This window comes from Strix uralensis, chromosome 15 (assembly GCF_047716275.1).
Source record: "Strix uralensis isolate ZFMK-TIS-50842 chromosome 15, bStrUra1, whole genome shotgun sequence".
In the NCBI taxonomy this organism is placed as follows: Eukaryota; Metazoa; Chordata; class Aves; order Strigiformes; family Strigidae; genus Strix; species Strix uralensis.
Genome location: NC_133986.1, coordinates 9,892,519 through 9,912,213, shown reverse-complemented (window position 1 = coordinate 9,912,213; position 19,695 = coordinate 9,892,519). Strand labels below are relative to the sequence as shown.

The 19,695-nt window shown below is 40.6% G+C and overlaps 1 protein-coding gene across 3 annotated transcripts in view; it reads right to left on the bottom strand.

The window, feature by feature from the left end:
• ANO1 (anoctamin 1) overlaps positions 1-19,695 on the bottom strand; it is an 82,163-nt gene that overhangs the window by 31,237 nt on the left and 31,231 nt on the right. For 2 of the 3 annotated variants that reach the window (XM_074884880.1, XM_074884881.1), the window contains exons 2-8: positions 16,273-16,451; positions 12,369-12,695; positions 10,016-10,114; positions 8,320-8,471; positions 6,960-7,014; positions 4,098-4,149; positions 771-826 (exon numbers count right to left, since the gene is read on the bottom strand). In XM_074884880.1, the coding sequence (XP_074740981.1) occupies positions 771-826; positions 4,098-4,149; positions 6,960-7,014; positions 8,320-8,471; positions 10,016-10,114; positions 12,369-12,695; positions 16,273-16,451 (920 nt within the window). Of the gene's footprint in view, positions 1-770; positions 827-1,324; positions 1,391-4,097; positions 4,150-6,959; positions 7,015-8,319; positions 8,472-10,015; positions 10,115-12,368; positions 12,696-16,272; positions 16,452-19,695 lie in introns of all 3 variants that reach the window. The other variant, XM_074884879.1, reaches the window with a different exon arrangement.

Sequence of the window (19,695 nt, the reverse complement as noted above, 5' to 3'; positions counted from 1 at the left end):
GATTCCACGTCCCCTTGACATCTGTCAAGCCTTTCTGTAAGGGTCTAGCTAAGAGCATGGGTTTGTCAGCTCTAGTCTTACATTGGACCTCTAAGTAAAAATGTCACCAGCATCCAACTGTTGTGCACCTCTGGCAGGATGGGGATCCCCAGCTCGGGTATGAGTGCCACTGAAATTCCCTACCTCCCTCTAATCCTTTTGATGAACACGACAGTTGAACACACTCTTGACCTCTTACTGAACTGCTCAAAAGCAGATTTCATCAGTAAGATCTGCAGTCATATCCAGTCCCATGAAATATGTCACTTCAAATTCTTGCCTATGTTTTTTCCTCCAGTGGCAACCAATTGCATGGACACTGACATCTCTCTACTTGCCAGGGTGATGCCAGGGAGATGTGGACAAGGCAACTAGCCACTTGGTGCCCCAGGAATAAATATGTTTCCTAGCACTGATGCCCGGGATCTCGGGAGCAGAAGGTCAGAAAAGAACAGAAGCATTTTGTTTGCTAAGCCACTGAAATAACTCTTCTAATGTTACGTTCAAACGTCGCTTATGATCATCAAAGGTAGAAGAGAGGTGGGGAATTCATTAGAAGCGAGCAGAGTGATGGAAATAACCTGCAGAAGTTATTGCAGTTGTGATACAAGTGAGCAGGAAGTCAGGATCCTGAACACTCGTGTTTGGGATGATGCCATTAATACGTAACACATGAAGGATTTCTTGGTGTCAGATAGTAGACATGTAAAATATATTGTGAGATCACTTACATCATGCAAAGGATATGCAGCACTGTAAACTCCATTGGCAAGCAGACTGGTGATCCCTTGAAAAATAAAGACATAATAGTTATTTATAATTTTGAGGTTAGACAGTCTCACTTTGTTGTCCTTCCTGGAGATTTCCCTCAAAATAACAGTCATTTGGTCAGATAATGATTTTTCTGCCATCTCATTCCTTTCCACATAGTTTCATTTTTAATCATATAGGTTATTAAACATGACTCATTTTATGAAATGGAAAACTGCAGAGAGCAAGAGGAAGTCATATATATTTGAGAATCAAGAATTAGAAGCCAATGACTTGAAATTAGTCATTAAAATAAATTACATTTTCTGAAAAGTCAGTTTGATTTAAGGGCAAGCCTGCAGATTTGAAAGTGTGTAGCAGAAGGCTCGATCACAAGAAGAATATGGCTGGAATTGATGGCATATGGGAACACGCATACGCACACATCATCCACACAAAGTTTTGAATTCAGATTTCAGATTGATTAGAGAAATTGTAGGGAAAGCCTTTGCAAAGACCTTGGTGTCATACTTACCATATTTACCACATTTTCGTCTTTTATTTAAAAGGGTAGTTTCCTTCTTTCTTCCCTCTCCTTTCCCTGTTTACACATCCGTTTATTAGTCACATGCATGAGGCTGAAAGCAGTTAATGCTTGATCTATAAAATGTATGGGGCATAAAGGACTTTGAGGAGTCCTCCCTTCCCAGGTGTGGTATTGGTTCTTAACTTGGGGCTGGAGTACAGGAGGTGAGGGTGGGTGGGGAGGAGATAACGTGTAAGTTTGGAGGAGCACAACGGCGAGTGGCTCTTCAACACTGCAGCTTGCTGCACCAGTCCCAAAGGTCACTTGGCTGGACCTGGACCTCTGAGGGCTGTAGCACATTACTTCTCTAACGTTCTTGCTGCAGCTGCTGGCATTAATATAGCTACTTCCAATTATGGAGTATTACCCACATCCAAAGGTGTCGTGTTATCCATGAAGATACATTTGGGGATTCAACAAACCAGTCTTAGGTGCTGAATCAGAGCTAAGTCAAGTGCTTGTCTTTGTGCAAGGCTGAGCTGATTAATGCCAATTAAAAAAAACCCCCAAAAAACCCCAAACAAAAACCTGGCCACTGGCATTGTGGAGAATTTAAAAGGACTTAAAAAAATAAAAGAAAAATTATGTGCTATGGTGTGGTCCGTGTTGCCCATCAGTTCATTGCTAAGAAAAGACTGTGGAACTGGATTTGAAGGAACAGTGACTATGAACCAGGAAACAGATCACTGTAGGTTCACTGAAACATTTTCATTTTTGATTGTTCTTGAAATGAGAATTTTTCAAGTTTATTAACATTCTTGAGATACTAATCACCTGATGGAGGAACTGCTCCAGGAGTGCTCAGTATCCTGCAGTATCATTAATTTTCAAAGTCCTAGTTAAGATTATACAGTACTATGAATTGTCTGCAAATGTTTCCACGTTTCTGGCAGAAACAACTAGTGAGCAGATAAATTATTCTTCTAGGTCTGTGTGACCAACTGAAGAGCTACATAGTACCCTTCTACATATCAGTATTTAACACTGAAGACTGATTCACATTTTCACAAATTTGCAAAATAAATAACAAAGACTGCAGTGTTCACTGGGCAGCCACCTTTTTCCTGCTGGGCAGAAATGTTGCAGCGTTATCTGTGTTTGCTCAAATATGTTTGCAACCTTTGCTGGGTTGTAACCCAGCATTCCAGTGCCGGAACACAAAGGACCTGATTGAGTTATGCTGAGTATACCCATGGACAGGCTGGCCTAATGACATTTTTATTAGGTATACTGTGTGACCTTGCCAGTCTCAGGTAGAAGAACAATCCAGGAATCCTAACACTTTACTTTCCTTTAGCCTCTGCCCTATTCAACTAATCTCTAATCTGTTTCCCATTTCTGGACCGAAAAAAAGAAGAAAGAAAAAAAATAAATCAAGTGAGTAACCAACTCCAAGGCAAGAATTCAAACTGAGCTGTATGACCTCCCCCTTTCAAGAGTGCAAATATGCAATTTCCAATGAAAATGATCCAGCACCAGACTTGAAAAGGATCCTGAAAGCCACAGATTAATTTGGATTTCTCATGCTACAGGGAAACAGTACTTCTGTTAACACTGGCCGAACACCAAAATTTAGTGTATATAAGGACTCAACAATTGTACATTGTATGTTGTTACTTCAACAGAAAAGTCAAAGCATGGAAATAATTTCTGGCATACTTATTCTTCTATTATTTGATGTATTTCTAAGCAGCTGATGGGTCAATATTGAACAGAACTACCTGTAATTCAAGTTCCCATTGTTTTATTTAACTGCTTGTAGGCAAATAAATGCTATAACAGATTCCAACAGTTATCAAACATTTTCTCCCACGTTCATGCACTTTTCTCATACAAATTTGTTTCTATTGGTTGTCTGTTAAGAAGCTTGGATACGAGGGAATTCAGACTTCTGTCTTATATAATTTGGTTTGCCATTAACTATTTGTTAATTTTGTTCCCACAATCAAGTATACACCTTTATATCACGATATGTATAAAATAAAGTATATAACAGCTGAACAGGAAAAGCTGCCAACAAATCTTTAAGGTGACCTGATTTGCAATTCATGTTTACCTGCATTATGAATTTAATTCTTAGAGGACAAGCCCTAAGGCTGAAATCCTAAAACTACTGGCCATGGCAGGACAAACTTTGCACTCACTGACTTGCAGCAACTGTTCTGAGGGATAAGGGATGGGCCAGCTTTCAGTGCATGCCTTAGTCCTTGGCCGTTCCACTGGACTAATCTCAGTTCCACTTAGGACAGTGTTTCAGGCAGTCGTCAGTTAAGACCATTTCATTCAAGTCACCCCATGATAAAAATGTGAGGTTGCTACTTAAAAGGAATGGGCCAATCCATAGACTTTCACTGAAGTTACTGAAATCCATGGAAATATCGTCATCCACTTCAGTGAGTGTAAAACTGAACCAACGCAGAGCATGTATTATCCGCTGGTTTATATCACATCCAGTCCTGCTGCAAAGGACATAACTAACATCTGCAGGGGCTATATGCTCACTTACCATTTAATTTAGAGTCGAATCTATAAATTCACATTTGAAAAAATTCCAAACAGCTACATTAATGAAATTAAATTTCCAAATAAAACAATTATATCCACATACATCAAATTAGAGAGCAGGGGAAAACCTAAACTCCACAGCCAGTTACAACTTGCAATTATTTTCAATACCTGAAAACAATATTGATCTTAAAGCTAAATAAATAAAGTTCCTTACCCATGCTATATTTCGCTTTGGTACATGTTGTTCTTTTCAATATTTCATAAACCTACAGAAGTAAAATAAAAGAAAAGAAAGGGTTACTTCAAATACTGCCAATGAAAAGCACAATCTTTTTTGTGTACAGCTCAAATATTGGCAAAACCAAGATGTCAAGGAAGTCATCATTCTTTATTAAAAGTCATGGTATTCAGGAGAGCAGGGCTTAAAGATTTCCATGCCAAGTTACCCATACAAGAGAGAAAGGCTTAACTAAATATCCAGCTACCAAGATGAGCAGGGGAAAGAGGGTTACACCTAACCACTCACATAACAGAAACACTATCGTTGCTCATATTAGACATCGATCAAAGATCAGAAGCCCTCTTTTACCCAGACTAGGCAGCGTGCTGGGCCAACTCTTCCCTCGCCGTCGATGGCGCAAGCTGGCTTCAACCCGAGGGCTCCAGCACAGCTTCAGGCTCATAATGTGTACACAGCATGCAGCTATTTATCACAAACTGGACTAACACAGGCTGACCTGAAAACTTCTGAGCTTGCATGACCTCAGTGGCAAAACAGACGTATTTATTTTACGATTTATTGCATTTATTGTCAAATAACCTTTGCACATCTCAGCACGCTGCCTGAGCGGTCAAGCTTTTGCCCCGCACTGCTCCCGTGCAGTGATGGTCTTAGGTAAGGCAAGCTCAGCCGGTGCGAGGCTGGCAGGGGAGCAGGCAGCAGAGGAAAACCACGGGCAAAAGCACCTGCTGCCTGTTGCCTGGCCTGTCTGGGGAGTCAGGGACTGGTTTCCTGGGGATGCTCACTACTCTGTGTGCTAACTTGACTGTTGCTTGCCCAATTCATGGAGGGAAGCGAGCAAGGGCATATGCGGCAAGCCCCACAGCTCATCTGATTGTCATCTTGTAACTCCAGTGAGTTAAAGGGCTGTCACAGAGAGATTTCCAGTTATATAATTTATTATTTTTTTAAAAAAAAGGTCTTTGGCTTAGTTTCTATTCATCAAAGATCCACAGGGAGTGACTAGATTCCTGTTCATTTTGCTGTAGGCAGAAGGGTCAATATTTGCACTGGGGTTTAAAAATACGTATGAGAGAGGCAGGAGAGAACTTCAAGAAACAAGAATACAAAGATAAATGCATGCAGGATAAAATGATGCTGGGAAACAGTCAATGTGTTTTTTATTACCATGTGATTTACAGGGATTTCAAACAAAGCAATATACTACTAGCATTGCTGTTATATGTTCAGTGTTCCTTGAGCGGTTCAAAAAAAACCCCATCCCTCCTCTTCCTCTCAGCCTCTGCTATGAGCTCCTTTTGTTTCAGTCCATTTTTCAGTTAGTCTTGCTCACCCTCTTGTCCTATGGGGCCATTTTGTCTTGCTACCTTTCTCAGACAGCTTGTCATGAATTTTAACTCTTCATTTGCTCCCGTAAGTTTCTTGTACTTACAAGTTCTTTTACTATATACCGAGACATAAAAAAGAAACTCTGCCAACAAAAGCTATGCTTTTTTTCAATCTCAAATGAAATTTTTTATTGCAAATAAACCAATTCAATGTTTGGTTTTTTTCTTTTCCATTTCTGTGCTGCTGCATCTGCCTTCCCTGGTCAGGCTCACCTAGCCCTGATAACCCGCGCTCACATCAAATCCGCACACTTCAGGCTACAGGGGAACTACATCATGGGGTCCACATACTGGAATTTCAAAGCAGGAAAGGGAAGTTAGATATCTTACACCCCTTATCACCGTAGCAATAAAAGGCGGCTATAATTATGATATAAGCTCTTTTTGAAACCACTTAGCATCCTAAAGTCTAATGTTAAATATAAGATAAAAGCATGCTCACAGTCACATTCCAACACACCGATTAGCAGCAGTGGAACAGGGCAAAGAGTCCACGTTATACTTTGAAAAGTGTTGCAATAAATGCTGCTTGGCATGGTCCCTTCCAACTGCCCTGGATGTCATGTAAGCTGCCCTTTCAATTTCCCTCTCAGTGGCTATAAAGGAGGCTACATCTTCTCCCCCACTCTATTTTATGTCACAAGGAAGCACTCAAACGCAGTTTCTGATATCGTATTCCTGTATTAGGCTTCACTTCTGTAAGGGAACTGCAGAAGTTTAATTATGAAAGGAAAAGGCCCATGCTAGCACTGAAGGAGTAGTGAGACCCTCCAACACGTAGGCAGGAATGGCTCAGCTCAGGCCAGTGCTGCATACATGTACATCACACTTGCTAGTGTAATAGAGATGAACAGATGCATAAACAATCAGAACAAGATGCAATTTTCTGTCCTTGTTGCATCTGCATGTAAACTTTAACATTAAATACAAATCATAAATAATAATAATAAAAACCTTTTAACACCATTCTAGAGAATTGCCTCCCCAAACTATAAATAATATTCCCTGTAAATACCTGGCTCTTTCATTGGAATTTGTCTTGAGAGATTTCCCAGCATTTTACAAAAAGAACAACATATAGTTACAAAAAGGTAAATGAGCCACAGGGGTGCAGGTAGTTGATGGCAGAACCCATGGTACAATCTAAATCTATTCCTTTCTGGTGATATGTCTACTAAGAAAGTATGTCCCACATTAACTGTGAACTAGAAAGAAGATCTAAATTATTTTCCAAAAGGCAACAACCTGTTAGCATCAAAGACTATTCATTACATAAGCTAAAGCTGGAAGTGCCTTATTTATAATTTCAGTAACTGATGTCACAGGCGATCCCTGGCATTTGGTTAAGGCAAACTTGCAACAGTCAATGTACTAAAGCTGGCAAAGGGGCTATTAACACCATGGCTAAGGCAATATCCACCATAAATTATTTATATACAGTACTTACTATAGTGCTTCTCGTTTTGCTGTCAAAGAAGGAATCTCTGTCAGACAAATCAAACCTGTTAAAAGATTAGAAGAAAGCCCATTATGTTAAAAAAAAAAAAAAAAGCGCCAGTAATTTCCTGCTCTTGTTGACCCCTTCAATATTTTCATTTCTCCTGGGAATCTCTTGTAGCTAACATTAAAGACTAGCTTGTAGAAACTTCATTAAAAAGAAAATCCATCCCAACTCTCATGTTTTAAAGAGGTCACTTATACGTTTCACTGATTTTACATGTTTATAGGTTTTTCTGCACAAGAGAGACTGTTGATGCTCATTTAAGTTGAACTCCTGACCACTGCTGGCCTTGAATTTCTCCTAATAATCTTTACATTTTTTGGTACCTTAAACCCTGTGAGGCCACTCTTGCCTCCCTTATTCAGCAAAGACACAGGTGGTCTCACTGAAAGGAGCTATCACTGCAAACAGTGTAAGGCACATCCATGCGTAAGCTAAGGACATCTTTTAGGTTTTCTCTGAGCCACCAGGCTCCTTCACTGTAGGAACATCCTACGTGCAATAAATATATAAACACATTTCCTGCAAGTCCAAGAATATGTCAAACGTTGACTGGCCCAACTAAAACGCACAACTCCATCAGCATTCTGCATCCCTTGATTAAAAACTAAGAACCCTGTACGTACAGTGAAGAAATCCTGCCCTAGGACTGTTATTTGTTCCAGCTGGCACATACATAAACACAGCCTTCAAAGCTTCTCCTCTGGGATGCTGGCCAAGGAAGAGCAACAGCAAAGCAATCCAGCGCAGTTGAAACTTTGGCTGGGCCCCACCTTATGATTTTTTCCTACACCCACGTTTACAGCTATTCTTACTGATCTGAAATCGATGGCAAAGCTACCACTGACTTCATAACATTTCCCAAGACAAGGCCTGGTTGGCAGTACATGTGGGAGCTGCCCACACCAGATGAATGAAATGATTCTGAAAATTATCAACCCACATCTCTGGCTACAAATTTTACTGAGCATTTTATTTTACGTGGAAAAGAGACTATTGTAAACCACATTATAAACCTTGTTTGACAGTCTAACAGTTGATGTGTATAGTTACATAGATATGTATTATATGCCACAACAGCAGCTAAAAAACACACAGAGATTTCACAGAGGGGCTCTACAGAGCCTCATTCCCCAACAGTGAGCCAAAAACCAAAAAAGTAAATTTACTGCAAAATGGAAATACTCTTTACAGTAATCCCTAACAAAGTGTTGGTGTTCATTTTCCTTCACCTTTTGGTGCCTTAGCTGCTATCAGAAAGGCTGGAACCTGTTGACATAGACATTTACAGAAAGCTTTCACTTACAAGTGCTGCTTCTCTCTGGAGAAGGGGTAGGAGAGGCGCTTCACTGTCTGAGGTTTGTGTTCTGCTACTTTTGGCTGGATGGGCTCTGTTATTTTTTGAATTACAGAATTAATCTTTTTCAGAAGACCATGGGTCTGATTGATCTGATACATCTGAGTGGGCAAAGAGAAAAACAGCAAAACTTTATTGCTTTTTGGTTATCCATAAGTGAGAGCAAACCGTAAGGAATAAACTATCAATTAAATAAATACATCACAGTAAACTATCAAAGAGTATACCTTACCTTCTTGAAAACATTCAGAAAGACATAGATGGATGGGAAAGTCAAACCAAGGAAAGCAGAGAAAGCCTATTGCTATTCCTCTGAGCCAAAATATGGCCCGTGTTTGATTCCAAATAATCAGAGTGGAGTGTTCAACAGAGATATACTTGGCACTGGCTCCTGAGCACCAGCTCCTCTGGCATTTACTATTTTCTTGGTGCAACAGGACAAAGAAACGAAGGAGCTACGGAGCCCCTGTGCAAAACAACAGAAGTGATCTCCTCTGCCAGGGGGATTTCCTGGGAATATTGTGCAGGTTTCAGGAGTTTCCCCTCTTCCATTTAAAGGAACCAAAATATCTTGAATCGTCAATTGCAGTTCTGTAGCACTAAATGCAGGAATTGTGTTAGCAGGTCACAAAAAAGGATTACAGTCTTCCCTCTCTGAGCCACAAAAACTAGGTGCAGATCCAGGGCAGGGCTCCCACCTCAGGAAGATGATCGGCTGGAAATAAGGCTTTAGGGGACTGAGGGTCTTCTCAGGCACATCGCTTCTCCCGGGCAATGCCTGCAGGCTTGGGTGGCCTCTTTCACAAAAAAATCCCCACAGAATGCACACCCTAACTTTTGTTTTGTAGCAAAGCAGCTTTAAATACAGGATCACAACAGACTTTTCTTACCTAATTGTGCTTCTGATTAAAATCAGTGGTGAGGCAATAATGGGGATTAATATCAAATCCAAACCAAAAGTGTGGTTTTAGTGTTGTAATAAATGATGTTGGGCTTTGAGACTGTCTCTTGCTCCATTATAGACTTCCCTCTGCAGTCTGGGAGATGCACTTAGTATGTGTTTAAATATTAATCCATCTCTAAGCTATGCTCACTGAACAGGTAGCCATCTATCACAGATGATTTAGAATTGATGAAAATATACTGTCATTTCTTTAATGATATTTCAAATATTCTGAAAGGTAATTTATTTTGTGGTAGTCCCAGCTCCTGCAAATATGACTAATGATGTACATGAAGAGTCACTAAACCCAGTGAGACTACTGCACACAAATTGTTACTCTTATGTTCATTTTTAGCAGTCTAGCATTTTGGCTGAGAAAAAACCCTCCAAAACACACATATAAATTTCATCATCAATTGCAACCTCTTCTTTTAAAGCATGCTAGGAGGATAAGGCATTGTATGAAATCGCTTGCATCGTATACAGATAACAGTAGCAGCTCGGAATTCTTGATTTCCATTTCTCCTTCCAGTTGTTCTTTCTGCTGTACCAAGCAAGTTTGTGACTCTCATTTTCTTCACAGATTAGTTACTTATTTTAAAAATGCTTGTGGGAAGAAAAGTCAACATTTGTAAGGTGCTCAGAGATGAGTATATATTTAAACTATGCCTTTCAGAGGATAAAAGGAAAATCGGGACTCACCTTTTTTGTGGGCATCTTGAGCTTAAGAAATTCTGCCTCTCGACACAATACATTCCACGGTGCGTGTATTTTTACAAATCCAATCCCATGGATTTTAGTCTTAAGAAAAAGCAAGAGAAAAGGTTCCTGATGAGAGGAAATTAAATATTTTTCCCCTTGTGTTTCATATGTATTTAAGGAACAAACAGTCTATTACTGCCAACATGATAAATCTCATTTGTTTGAGACAGCTAGTTTCTAACAACAGGACAATCACTGAACACCTCTTCGTGCTGAGCTGCAATAAAATGTGACTCAAAACCACTATTGTCTTCCAGAACAATTGCCACAAGGTTAAACAGATAAAAATCGTTTGGGAAGTAAAAGCTAATGACTGTGGACACAAATACAGACTAAGCTGGTTAAATCTGAAGCACAGGCATCCAGCCAAATGGTGTGATTTCTTAAGCGTGTTGTAAGTAATGGAGCTGAGAGTCCCTGCTGCCTCTTAAGAGCTGCTCAGTATCTCAAAGGACCAGAACTGCAGTAAGAAAGAAGCAGTCTCAGATACAGATGTGAGTATCTACATTAAAACACTATGCATTTTAATTAGGAAAATTGGTAGGAAGAATTCAACAAAACAAAAGAAAAAAAATGTTAACAATAATATTAGCAGTATGCTTGGATCCCACTAGTTCTCTGAGCTCTGTTCTAGGTGGCTGGACATGGGGGTTTGCTTCTGGCATTCCCACATACACCCGTATTTACTCCCACAGAGTAGTAATTTTGAAGCTGTTGGACAAATTGATTATCAAACTAGCAGGCATTCAACAAACAGAAGAGAAACTTTAATAAATCTTTCTACTCTTGTTGCTGTACAAACTCAGGCAGTTATTATAGTAACTAGCTTTCACACTGCTATTTCCCACACTGGCTTTCTAGAAATCAGTTACTCAGAGGACATAAATAACTGCCATGGCTTCCAAACCACCTCTGAATTTACTTCATCAAAGAGAGTTTAAGTGACTTAGGAAACATCATCTGTTTAAGAAACCTTTGCTCTTTTTTTCAACTAGTAAGGCCTCCAACGCAACTTTGTGGCATGCTTTTCAAGCCCAAATGATTGCAGGTTTTTCCCCCTACACTGATGGGCTGGATATGGAAGCTGATGTAAATCCCTGTGGCTTGCTTTCATCTCTACACATTCCTGATCTGATCTGGTATCTTGCACTGAAAGGACAGGGTTCTCTCTCTTTTACGGTGTCCTGGGTTGAACCCTGAGCCCTTCTGAATCATTTGAAATCATATTATATGTCATAGGTGGGGACCTCCCATCTTGCAAAGGATTTTAATATCTATGACTTGATACAGGCAGGCTTCTAGTTTACTACAACAACTTGCAAGTTGGATGGAAAGTAATTTTTATTTTCACCTGGGGAACAGAGAAGTAAAAGGGTTTTTTTGCATTATACAATGTAAAATATATACTTTTTTTTATATATATATACACACACCATTATATACATGCCTGTAATTTGTGAATAATAGATAGCAGATTTATTTTTTTAACATTCTGATCACATGTCTAATTATTTAATCTCAACTTTTAGATCTTGTAAATAAGGCCAGCATAAATGTTTACCCTCTCTCACAGGAATTTTGGGCATATTGGTTGGATCAGTTAATTGTAATAGCTTTCTTGAAATTAATACGACTGTGGCTATTTCTACTAATCACACACTGGCAGTACTTCACACATCATTTTTTATATAGTCTAATGGTCTTTTAATAGAATATACTGTTTTCAGGGTACAGGTGAAAGGCGTTACAAGCTGTACTGTTCATATCTAAGAATGGAAAGAGCAAACTGTAATACAGACCCACGCGCCCAAGCCAGAGCATGTACCAGAACCTCCTGAACAAATTTAATTCTCTAAGTCTATACTGAGGTATAAAAATGTCACTGTCTGTATCAGGTATTTTTAATCAGAACTGGAATTACCAGTGGATCCAAACCGCAGCATACTTTAAACCCACCAAATTGGGATTAGTGTTGAGAGCAATTTAAGCCTCACTTCTAGATACAGCAACACATCAACAAGCTGTGTTGCAATAGGGGATGTGCCATGAGTCCTGGCCAAGAAAAGTAAGAAACTTCACCTCGCTGGGGCACTAACAACACCATGGGCCATTCCTGTGAAGCAAATTAAATTGATGGATGAGGATGGTGCTGTCAGAACTGAAACAAAACTCTGAAAAAGCTGAGCTTGTGTAACCTTGATCAGAGCCAGGTTCACAGGAACAGCTCAGCATCTTCCAGGACTAGACCACCAGTTATCCTCCCTATCTTTAACCGTTTGAAATGGCTCCTTACATCCTCATCGCGTTCCAGTTCCAGACCAGCCTCCACGAGGTTCCCTTCGTACTCCTCCCTGCGAAACCTCTTGTCGTCTTCATGGTAATCCACGTGAGGTTCGCTTTCCCCCATTTCCAGCTGCACTCCCTTCCCAGGAAGCGGCTGGTCCTGCTTGGCACTTCGGGCACCTGAATCATTATGATGAACTCTTCTGGTGAGTGTCCTCCCTGCCGAGGACTTCTTGTAATGATAGACTAGGATGTAGTCTACTTTTCTCTTGCCATCTCTGAAGTAGAGTCCATATTTGCAGTCAGCATCTGGATTTTTCGATAGGGAATTTAATAACTGGAAGCAGGGAATGGGGGTGTGGAAAGAAGGAGAGACAAGAAGAATAATGAGTACACACGCCAACACAGACACCAGATAGATCATATCCTTGTACCAAGGACTCCTTCTTGCCTGGAGCACACAATGACCCATCTTCAAAGAGCACACATACGGGAGGAGCTCCCCCATGTTACTTACTCAAAACAATTTTGCAAGTTAACACCTGCGCTTTTACTGATAGCCAGCTGGGATTTTATTGGCCAGAAATAAATAGCTAAAATGACTGGGATTTAATCTAATTACCAGCACACTAGCTCATAAGTCAGCTACTTGGTGGATTTGGTTTTCTCATTGGGGGTTAATCACCACTAAGATCATCTGTCCTTTTCCACCCAAGACATCTGCGTTTCAATTTTGACAAATAGATTAATATCATGTGCAAACATTTCTCACTTCTCTTATCTATCATTGCAAGTTTGTATCATCTGAGAAAGAGATCATCTTAGATACAGACTGAAGGGAGCCAGCTGGTCATGAAGCGCAGCCAAAAAATGCAGATGGACCGTAGCCAGGGAAGTGGGTTCACTGCTTACTGAGTTCATCACTTTTTTCCCCCCACTTACAAAACCTGTGTTACTTTGCAATCTGATGGTTGCAAAGGCTTTATCCCCATCTTGAATTAATGCTGTGTAAGTGTTGCAAGATGCAAGAAATGTAAGACTTAAATCACAATTCCATTTCCAAGCATTTATCTGAAAACTGCACAAGGCAACTGTAGAAACATAAAAAAGTACTAACAATTACTCATTTCTACTTTCAATAGCACTTCTCATGCATAATTCACAATTCCACCCTTGGAGATGCACAGAGCATTTAAAAAAAAAAAAAAAGTTCACTAGTTACTTGCATTTGTTTTTACAAAAAATACTCATCACAAGGGTGGCTTTTCAGGGACCAGGAGCATTTTCTGGCTTTTAATTTTACAGAAGAATGTTAAGCCTCCATGTAGGGAAAAGGTCTTCTGCTCCAAATGATACCAACTGGCCATCAGTTTCAAATCATATCAGTCAAAATCCATTTGGGATGGGTACACCTTCTGCTTATTTCATACACAAAACCATGCATGTAAATTGTTTGGAAAGAGTTGTTTCTAAGATAGTCCAATTTTTAAACATCAGATGAAAACAGCAACCTCTGAGCTTACTGTACAGTATATCACAGCCCATATAGCCAAAACTTTGTTGAAACCCAGCCAATGTTACACAAATTTGCATACTTCTCTGAACATCACTTTGAGGAGAGCAGGTCCCAGCTGCTGTAACTATAAATCAATGACTTTAAGGGAGAGTCTGTTCTTCCCTTTTTGCCTTGGGGAGATTTTTACTCAGAGAAAAATTCAAGCAGCAAACCCCATCTTCCTGGGTTTGGAGGGAGGAGGAAGCGCACTGAAGAAGTCATTAGACAAGCGTAATCAGATGAGCGCATAGCAAGGAGGACTGGCAGGCAGCAAGAAGCCTGAGATGCCAGGAGCAGCCATCGGGTGAGGTGGGGATGACTGAACATTCATTGCTTTCCAAAGCCTGACTTGACCATGTCTGCCCAGGGCTTGGCTGCAGGTCTCCATCTCAGTCCCTCACAGCTTTGATCCGTGCCTGCCTTTACTATTTGTTTCTCTCTCCTTTTCCTTCTGGATTTCATCTCTCTTTTCCATTTAACCAAACCCCTTTGCTCCAAATACATAAACATATAAGATTTGCTGCCACCATGGAGTTCACTCTTTGTCCTATTCCCTCTTTCCCCTGCTCCACATCTCTCATATTTAGCCATGACAATAACACATTCTTCAGGGCACAGGCTGCTCATGTTTGTGTCCCATCTAGATATTCCTATTTAGTTCTTAATGGTCTTCTACATTGTAGTTATGCTTAATAACTACTACTTTCTGATTGCTTCATGATTAATGGCATGCACCTGTGAATTCAGAACATTTTTTTAAAGCAAGCTGACAGTCTGCTTGCAGCAAGCAACTCGGTTATGCAAATTTCTATAGAAAAAATATTAAGAAATAGTAGCTAACTGGATTTTCAGGATATAATGCCTCTTCAAAGTAAATAGTTGTTGTAAGCAAGATACAGGAACACTGGGATTTCTTTTAAGATAACATTGCATTTAATTTTTAAAGATGTGTTGATTTTATTAATTAATTAAACATCAATTTCTGAAAAACTGAGCTGAACATCTGTCGATTCAGACAAGTGTAGGGAGATAAAACAGGCAAAAGATTCAGACCCCAACCACTTCCTACCCTCGTTGGACTGAGTTTACGAGGGACAGCAATTAGCTCGTCTGTTCTGGAGACAAATAAATAAAGGAAATGGCAGGTCTGGAGATGACAGCAGTGAGTGCACCAGATGTTTCTAACTGCCTGGGGAGCTCAGGAGAGATCAGTACCTGCTGGCCACAGCTCCTCGTCTCCTGGAGCACACCTTGGATGGAGAAAAGGGGCATTGAAAATCCCTCATGTCTCTCTTTCTCTGAGCTACTGCTAGTGGGAAGGGGACAGGTCACACTGCAGAAACTAAATGAGAACTTCTTCACATTTCTTTGAACTTTCCTGTTGAAAATCTGACCCTTGTGGGGACTCACTGATAATTTCGGAGAAGGTGCTGCACTGTGGATACTAAAACCTCAATAAAAATTTATTAATAAACGAGAATAGCTATGTCCCACTGCAAAAGGGATGCAGCTGAAAAACTCAAAGAAGCTTGTTGGTCCTGTTTTAAAGAAAGAAATGGTTATCTTTTAAGGATGTGGTATTAATGCTGAAAGGTACTCATAGGCCACTTCCTTTCTTGCAGTGCTGCTACACTGAAATAGAGAGGGAGTTGCGTTGACTTAGACCATGTAAGGCTCATGTGCCTTCGGTTGCAAATCAGACACAGAAAAGACATGTCAGTTGTACCACAGCAGAAGGGGTGTTTACACTCTGACAGAATTACTGCTCCACACTCAATCCTAATTAAGCACAAGCACAATGAATACACCTTCCCCCAGTGAGATCTGTTATATTGTCCACTCCATCTCAGTTCCTTCACCTGAATAGACTCCTTTTTATGACATAACCAACTCCTAATCCTGTTGGGTATTCATGTTACCAACTTTCTTTAAAATTGGTGTCAAATAATTTATCCAAGGCATAATGGAATGCTAATCTCTATTGTGTGCCACAGACTATTAGTTTAACGTTACCTATGTTAATAACAGTTTTTGCATGAAATTTTTTTCTGTTCTCCTCTATATGGGCAAAGAAATTTAAAGGTTGCCACAGCCTTATTGCCAGATTGCTTACTCTGAAAATAGCCAACCCCTTTTTAGGAGACAGGTTAAGCAAGGATCCCTTGCTTCCCTTCTTCACATCAAAGAACAAATCCCACTGAATTAGCATGTACTGTGGCTGGTGGCAATTCTGCTCAGCACTTCTGAAAAAGGGAGGGAGAGGATTTCAGAACATCCTGGGAATGGAAAGAATAGAAATAAGCTAAGGAGTAAAGTGCAGTATGCCAGTTATGACACATCTGGCAAGTCCTTTACTCACTGTACTCTCATGCTGGTCATATCCTATATCCTCAATAGCTCGGATGTTGATAATGTGGATCCCCTTCTCCTCAGCAGGTAGGCAGGAGTATTTCTTGTTCACCCTCATTCCTGTCTCCTCTGGAGCCTCGTTGAGATCTTCTGGCAAAAAATCCACCCCATGAAACTCACTGTCTGCATCTGAAAAGAAAAGGAACAATTTCATCAAGACACTTTAATCCCAACACTTGCTCCTCCCAGAGACACCCAAAAGCTGAAACGTATCCTGTTCCTGCCTTCTGCCAATGAGCCCTTGTGCAGGGCTCCCACCCCTTCTCCGTGCCTCCCTTCTCAGCTTTCCCACAGCCCTCTTCAGCCCTGCCTAGGTGTCTTCCTTCTCCTGAGCAGTGCTCAGTTAGCTTTTCTGCACTGCTGTCTCAGGATGTTTACTGTATGGTCTCACAGAATGACTACATTTCTTGGGAAGAGAAGGAAAAAAGGGGGCAACAAAAGAAAAATAGCCAGAATTAGCTGGTGACGATACATGGCATGGTGTTTTCCCTTTTTCAGTAGGCATTTTCTCCTTCAACAAGCACTTCTTCATGCTGAAAGCCTAAGTAGTGGTTTTCCCCTCAAGTACCTATGTACTGCATCTGATTTACTGAACCATTCTTATTTAGGTAGTCTTGAAAATCTGAGGTTTTCTCCTTCTCAACCTGCCAGACACTCATACTGTTTCCACTTAAATAATAAGTGTATAGATGGGCTAAAGGATTTAATGTAAAAATTTCACTACAAAGTGAGCAACCAAATAACTGATAAAATGCAAACTAGTGTTTGCATATGTGCATTTATACAAGCAATAGAAGGCAAAGTTTTCCAAGATTTGACTCATTTTGACATACTGCAGCATTATGCCCTTTTTTTAAACCACACAGGAGCAGGATTTGCTTGTCTAAAGACTGAAGATAAAGCAAGAATTTTAGAATTTAGCCTTGAATGGATACTAAATTAACTCTCCCAAAAAAACAAACACCAAAAACATGCAGAGGAGCAGCCTAATAGCAGCTGTATTACAACAGTCTGTTGCTGCAGCTAGATCAACTGGAGCAGATAGCAGCAGAAACTGTACAGAATTAGCCCATTAGGAAAAATACTTCCCTCCTACCTAGAGCTGCCACTAAGCTTCTGATGAGGTGAGGATAGATTTTGCGTTTTAATTAGCTATGTCTTAGCCTAGGAGCAGGTTACTCCTCTTCACCAAGCTACCTGTCTGGGTTTGGTTGAACTTTGGGGATGATGTAGAAGGAAGAGATGGAAAAATCTCATTCTCAAACAAGCTTGCAGTTGACATGAAACTGAGAAGCATGGTGGATAAGCTGGAGGGTAAGGCTGCCACTTTGAGGGGTCTCAATAGGCTGGAAAAATGGGCTGCGAGCAGCCTCATGAAACCCAACAAGTCCTGCCCTTGGACAGACTAGTCTCAAGCACAAGCCCAAACTGGGCATGGACCAGGTAGAAAGTAGCTCTGCAGAAAAGGACCTGGGGGTGCTGGTGAACAGGTTCAAAGTGAGTGATCATCTTCAGTGGTGGAGGATAGCTGCATATTGGGCACCATTAGTAAGAAAGCAAAGACAGCAGGTCTAGGGAAGCGATTTTCCCCTCTATTTGACACTTGTCAGACCACAGCTATAGTGCTGTGCCCAGTTTTGGCTCCTCAGCACAAGAAGGACATTGACAAACTTGAGCAAGTCCAGTGGAGGACCATCAGGGGTCTCGTGAGTATAAGGAGAGGCTGGAAGACCCATGCTTATGCAGCCCAAAGAGAAGGCAAACGATGAAGTCCCGTTCCTGCCTTCGAATGCCTACTGAGTAGGTAGGTACAGACATGGCAGAGCCAGATTCTTCTCACAGGTGCACAGCAAAAGTATGGGAGGCTACAGACAGAAGTCGCAACAAAGGAAATTTTGACCAGACATTTCAAAAAAATTAATTCTTTAACAACAAAGGTGATCATATAATGGGGAAAGGGCCCACCAAAGCTGCAAATCTCCATCCATCCCTGGAGATGGTCAGAGCTCGACCACACATGGCCCCAAGCAACCCAACCCAACTTTCATATTGGCAGGGCACTGCATGAACCTGCAATCCAGGTTCTTCATGGTGACATGAAGGAGTTAGCATGGACAAGAACATGCAACAGCAGAGGAGGAAGGTGTGGCCAAAGCCTTGGCACATTTCTTGAGCTTATCAGACTGAGATAAATGTTATTAATATGAAATTCATGCTTCTCTGGAATTAGCAGATATGCTTCTCTGGAACACACAAACACAAGGAGTTTGTGGATCTTCATTTCAGCTCCTGTATCTGGGAAATCTGCTGCCCCAAGCGACTCTCTACAAGCTGCCTGCTTTCCTAGCAACTGCAGCGCTCATTAACTCCACCACCTTTGCATAAAAGCTGGGCAGCAATTATCCTTACATATTTCATGCGCACAGCATGTAACGCCCACATCTCTGCAGATCTGTGCTGCTGTTCTTGGCTTTTCTTTAAAATTCTCGAATAGTTATCTCTGAAAAGATGCCACACTTGCAATCTTGGGGCACAATCCTCAAACTCATTAAATCACTTGAATAACAATTCGTAATAGTTGAAGAAGCTTTTTATGGGGTAATATAGAGATGCAGCCAAAAAAATCAGTTCTCTCATGGGAGCAACTAGGATGTTTGTAACAATTCCCTACGCATGTATGATCTCTTTTCCCAACATACACATGCATATACACACACGCTCCCTAAACACATGGGAAACGATGCAAATGTTATCAGCTCCAGAATCCTATGTACTCAAGCTTTTATTCCATAGCTGTAAAATACTCATATAATAATACAACAACTTTTGGAACTTCATAAGCATAAACAACCTGTGTTTTTATTTGGAAGAATGCCTGAAACAACAGTCTAGAAACAATAGTTTAAGTGCTGTAAAAAGTCCTCTCTCCTTTTTCCTCCTTTCACACATGTACTAAATAAAACCTAGTTACTTCAGCAGATTACAGAGGATATTAGAAGCACCTTTTACTGACTATGAAACTGAATATTTTGTATATCTCATAATGGACCTGTAAACTGAAAAGTTCTAGTTTAGAAATAACAGTTATGATGGAATATGTTTAGAGCAGAAAATCACAAGCTTCCTTGAATCCAAACAAGTTCCCTGTGCTCTGGAGCTGCTCTTCTGAGCAGCATTTGTTAAGTCCATGGTACAGAGCAAGGAGACCTGCTCAAATGATTCAGTGCTATTGTGCAAGCCCGAACAATCACCCATCCGCAAGCATATATTTACATTTCTGTTTACACATCAGTAGCCTGGCAATATCAGAAAGAACAAATACTTAAGGTAGGCGATGAATCATACAATTTTGGTTTATTATGACTACCAGAAA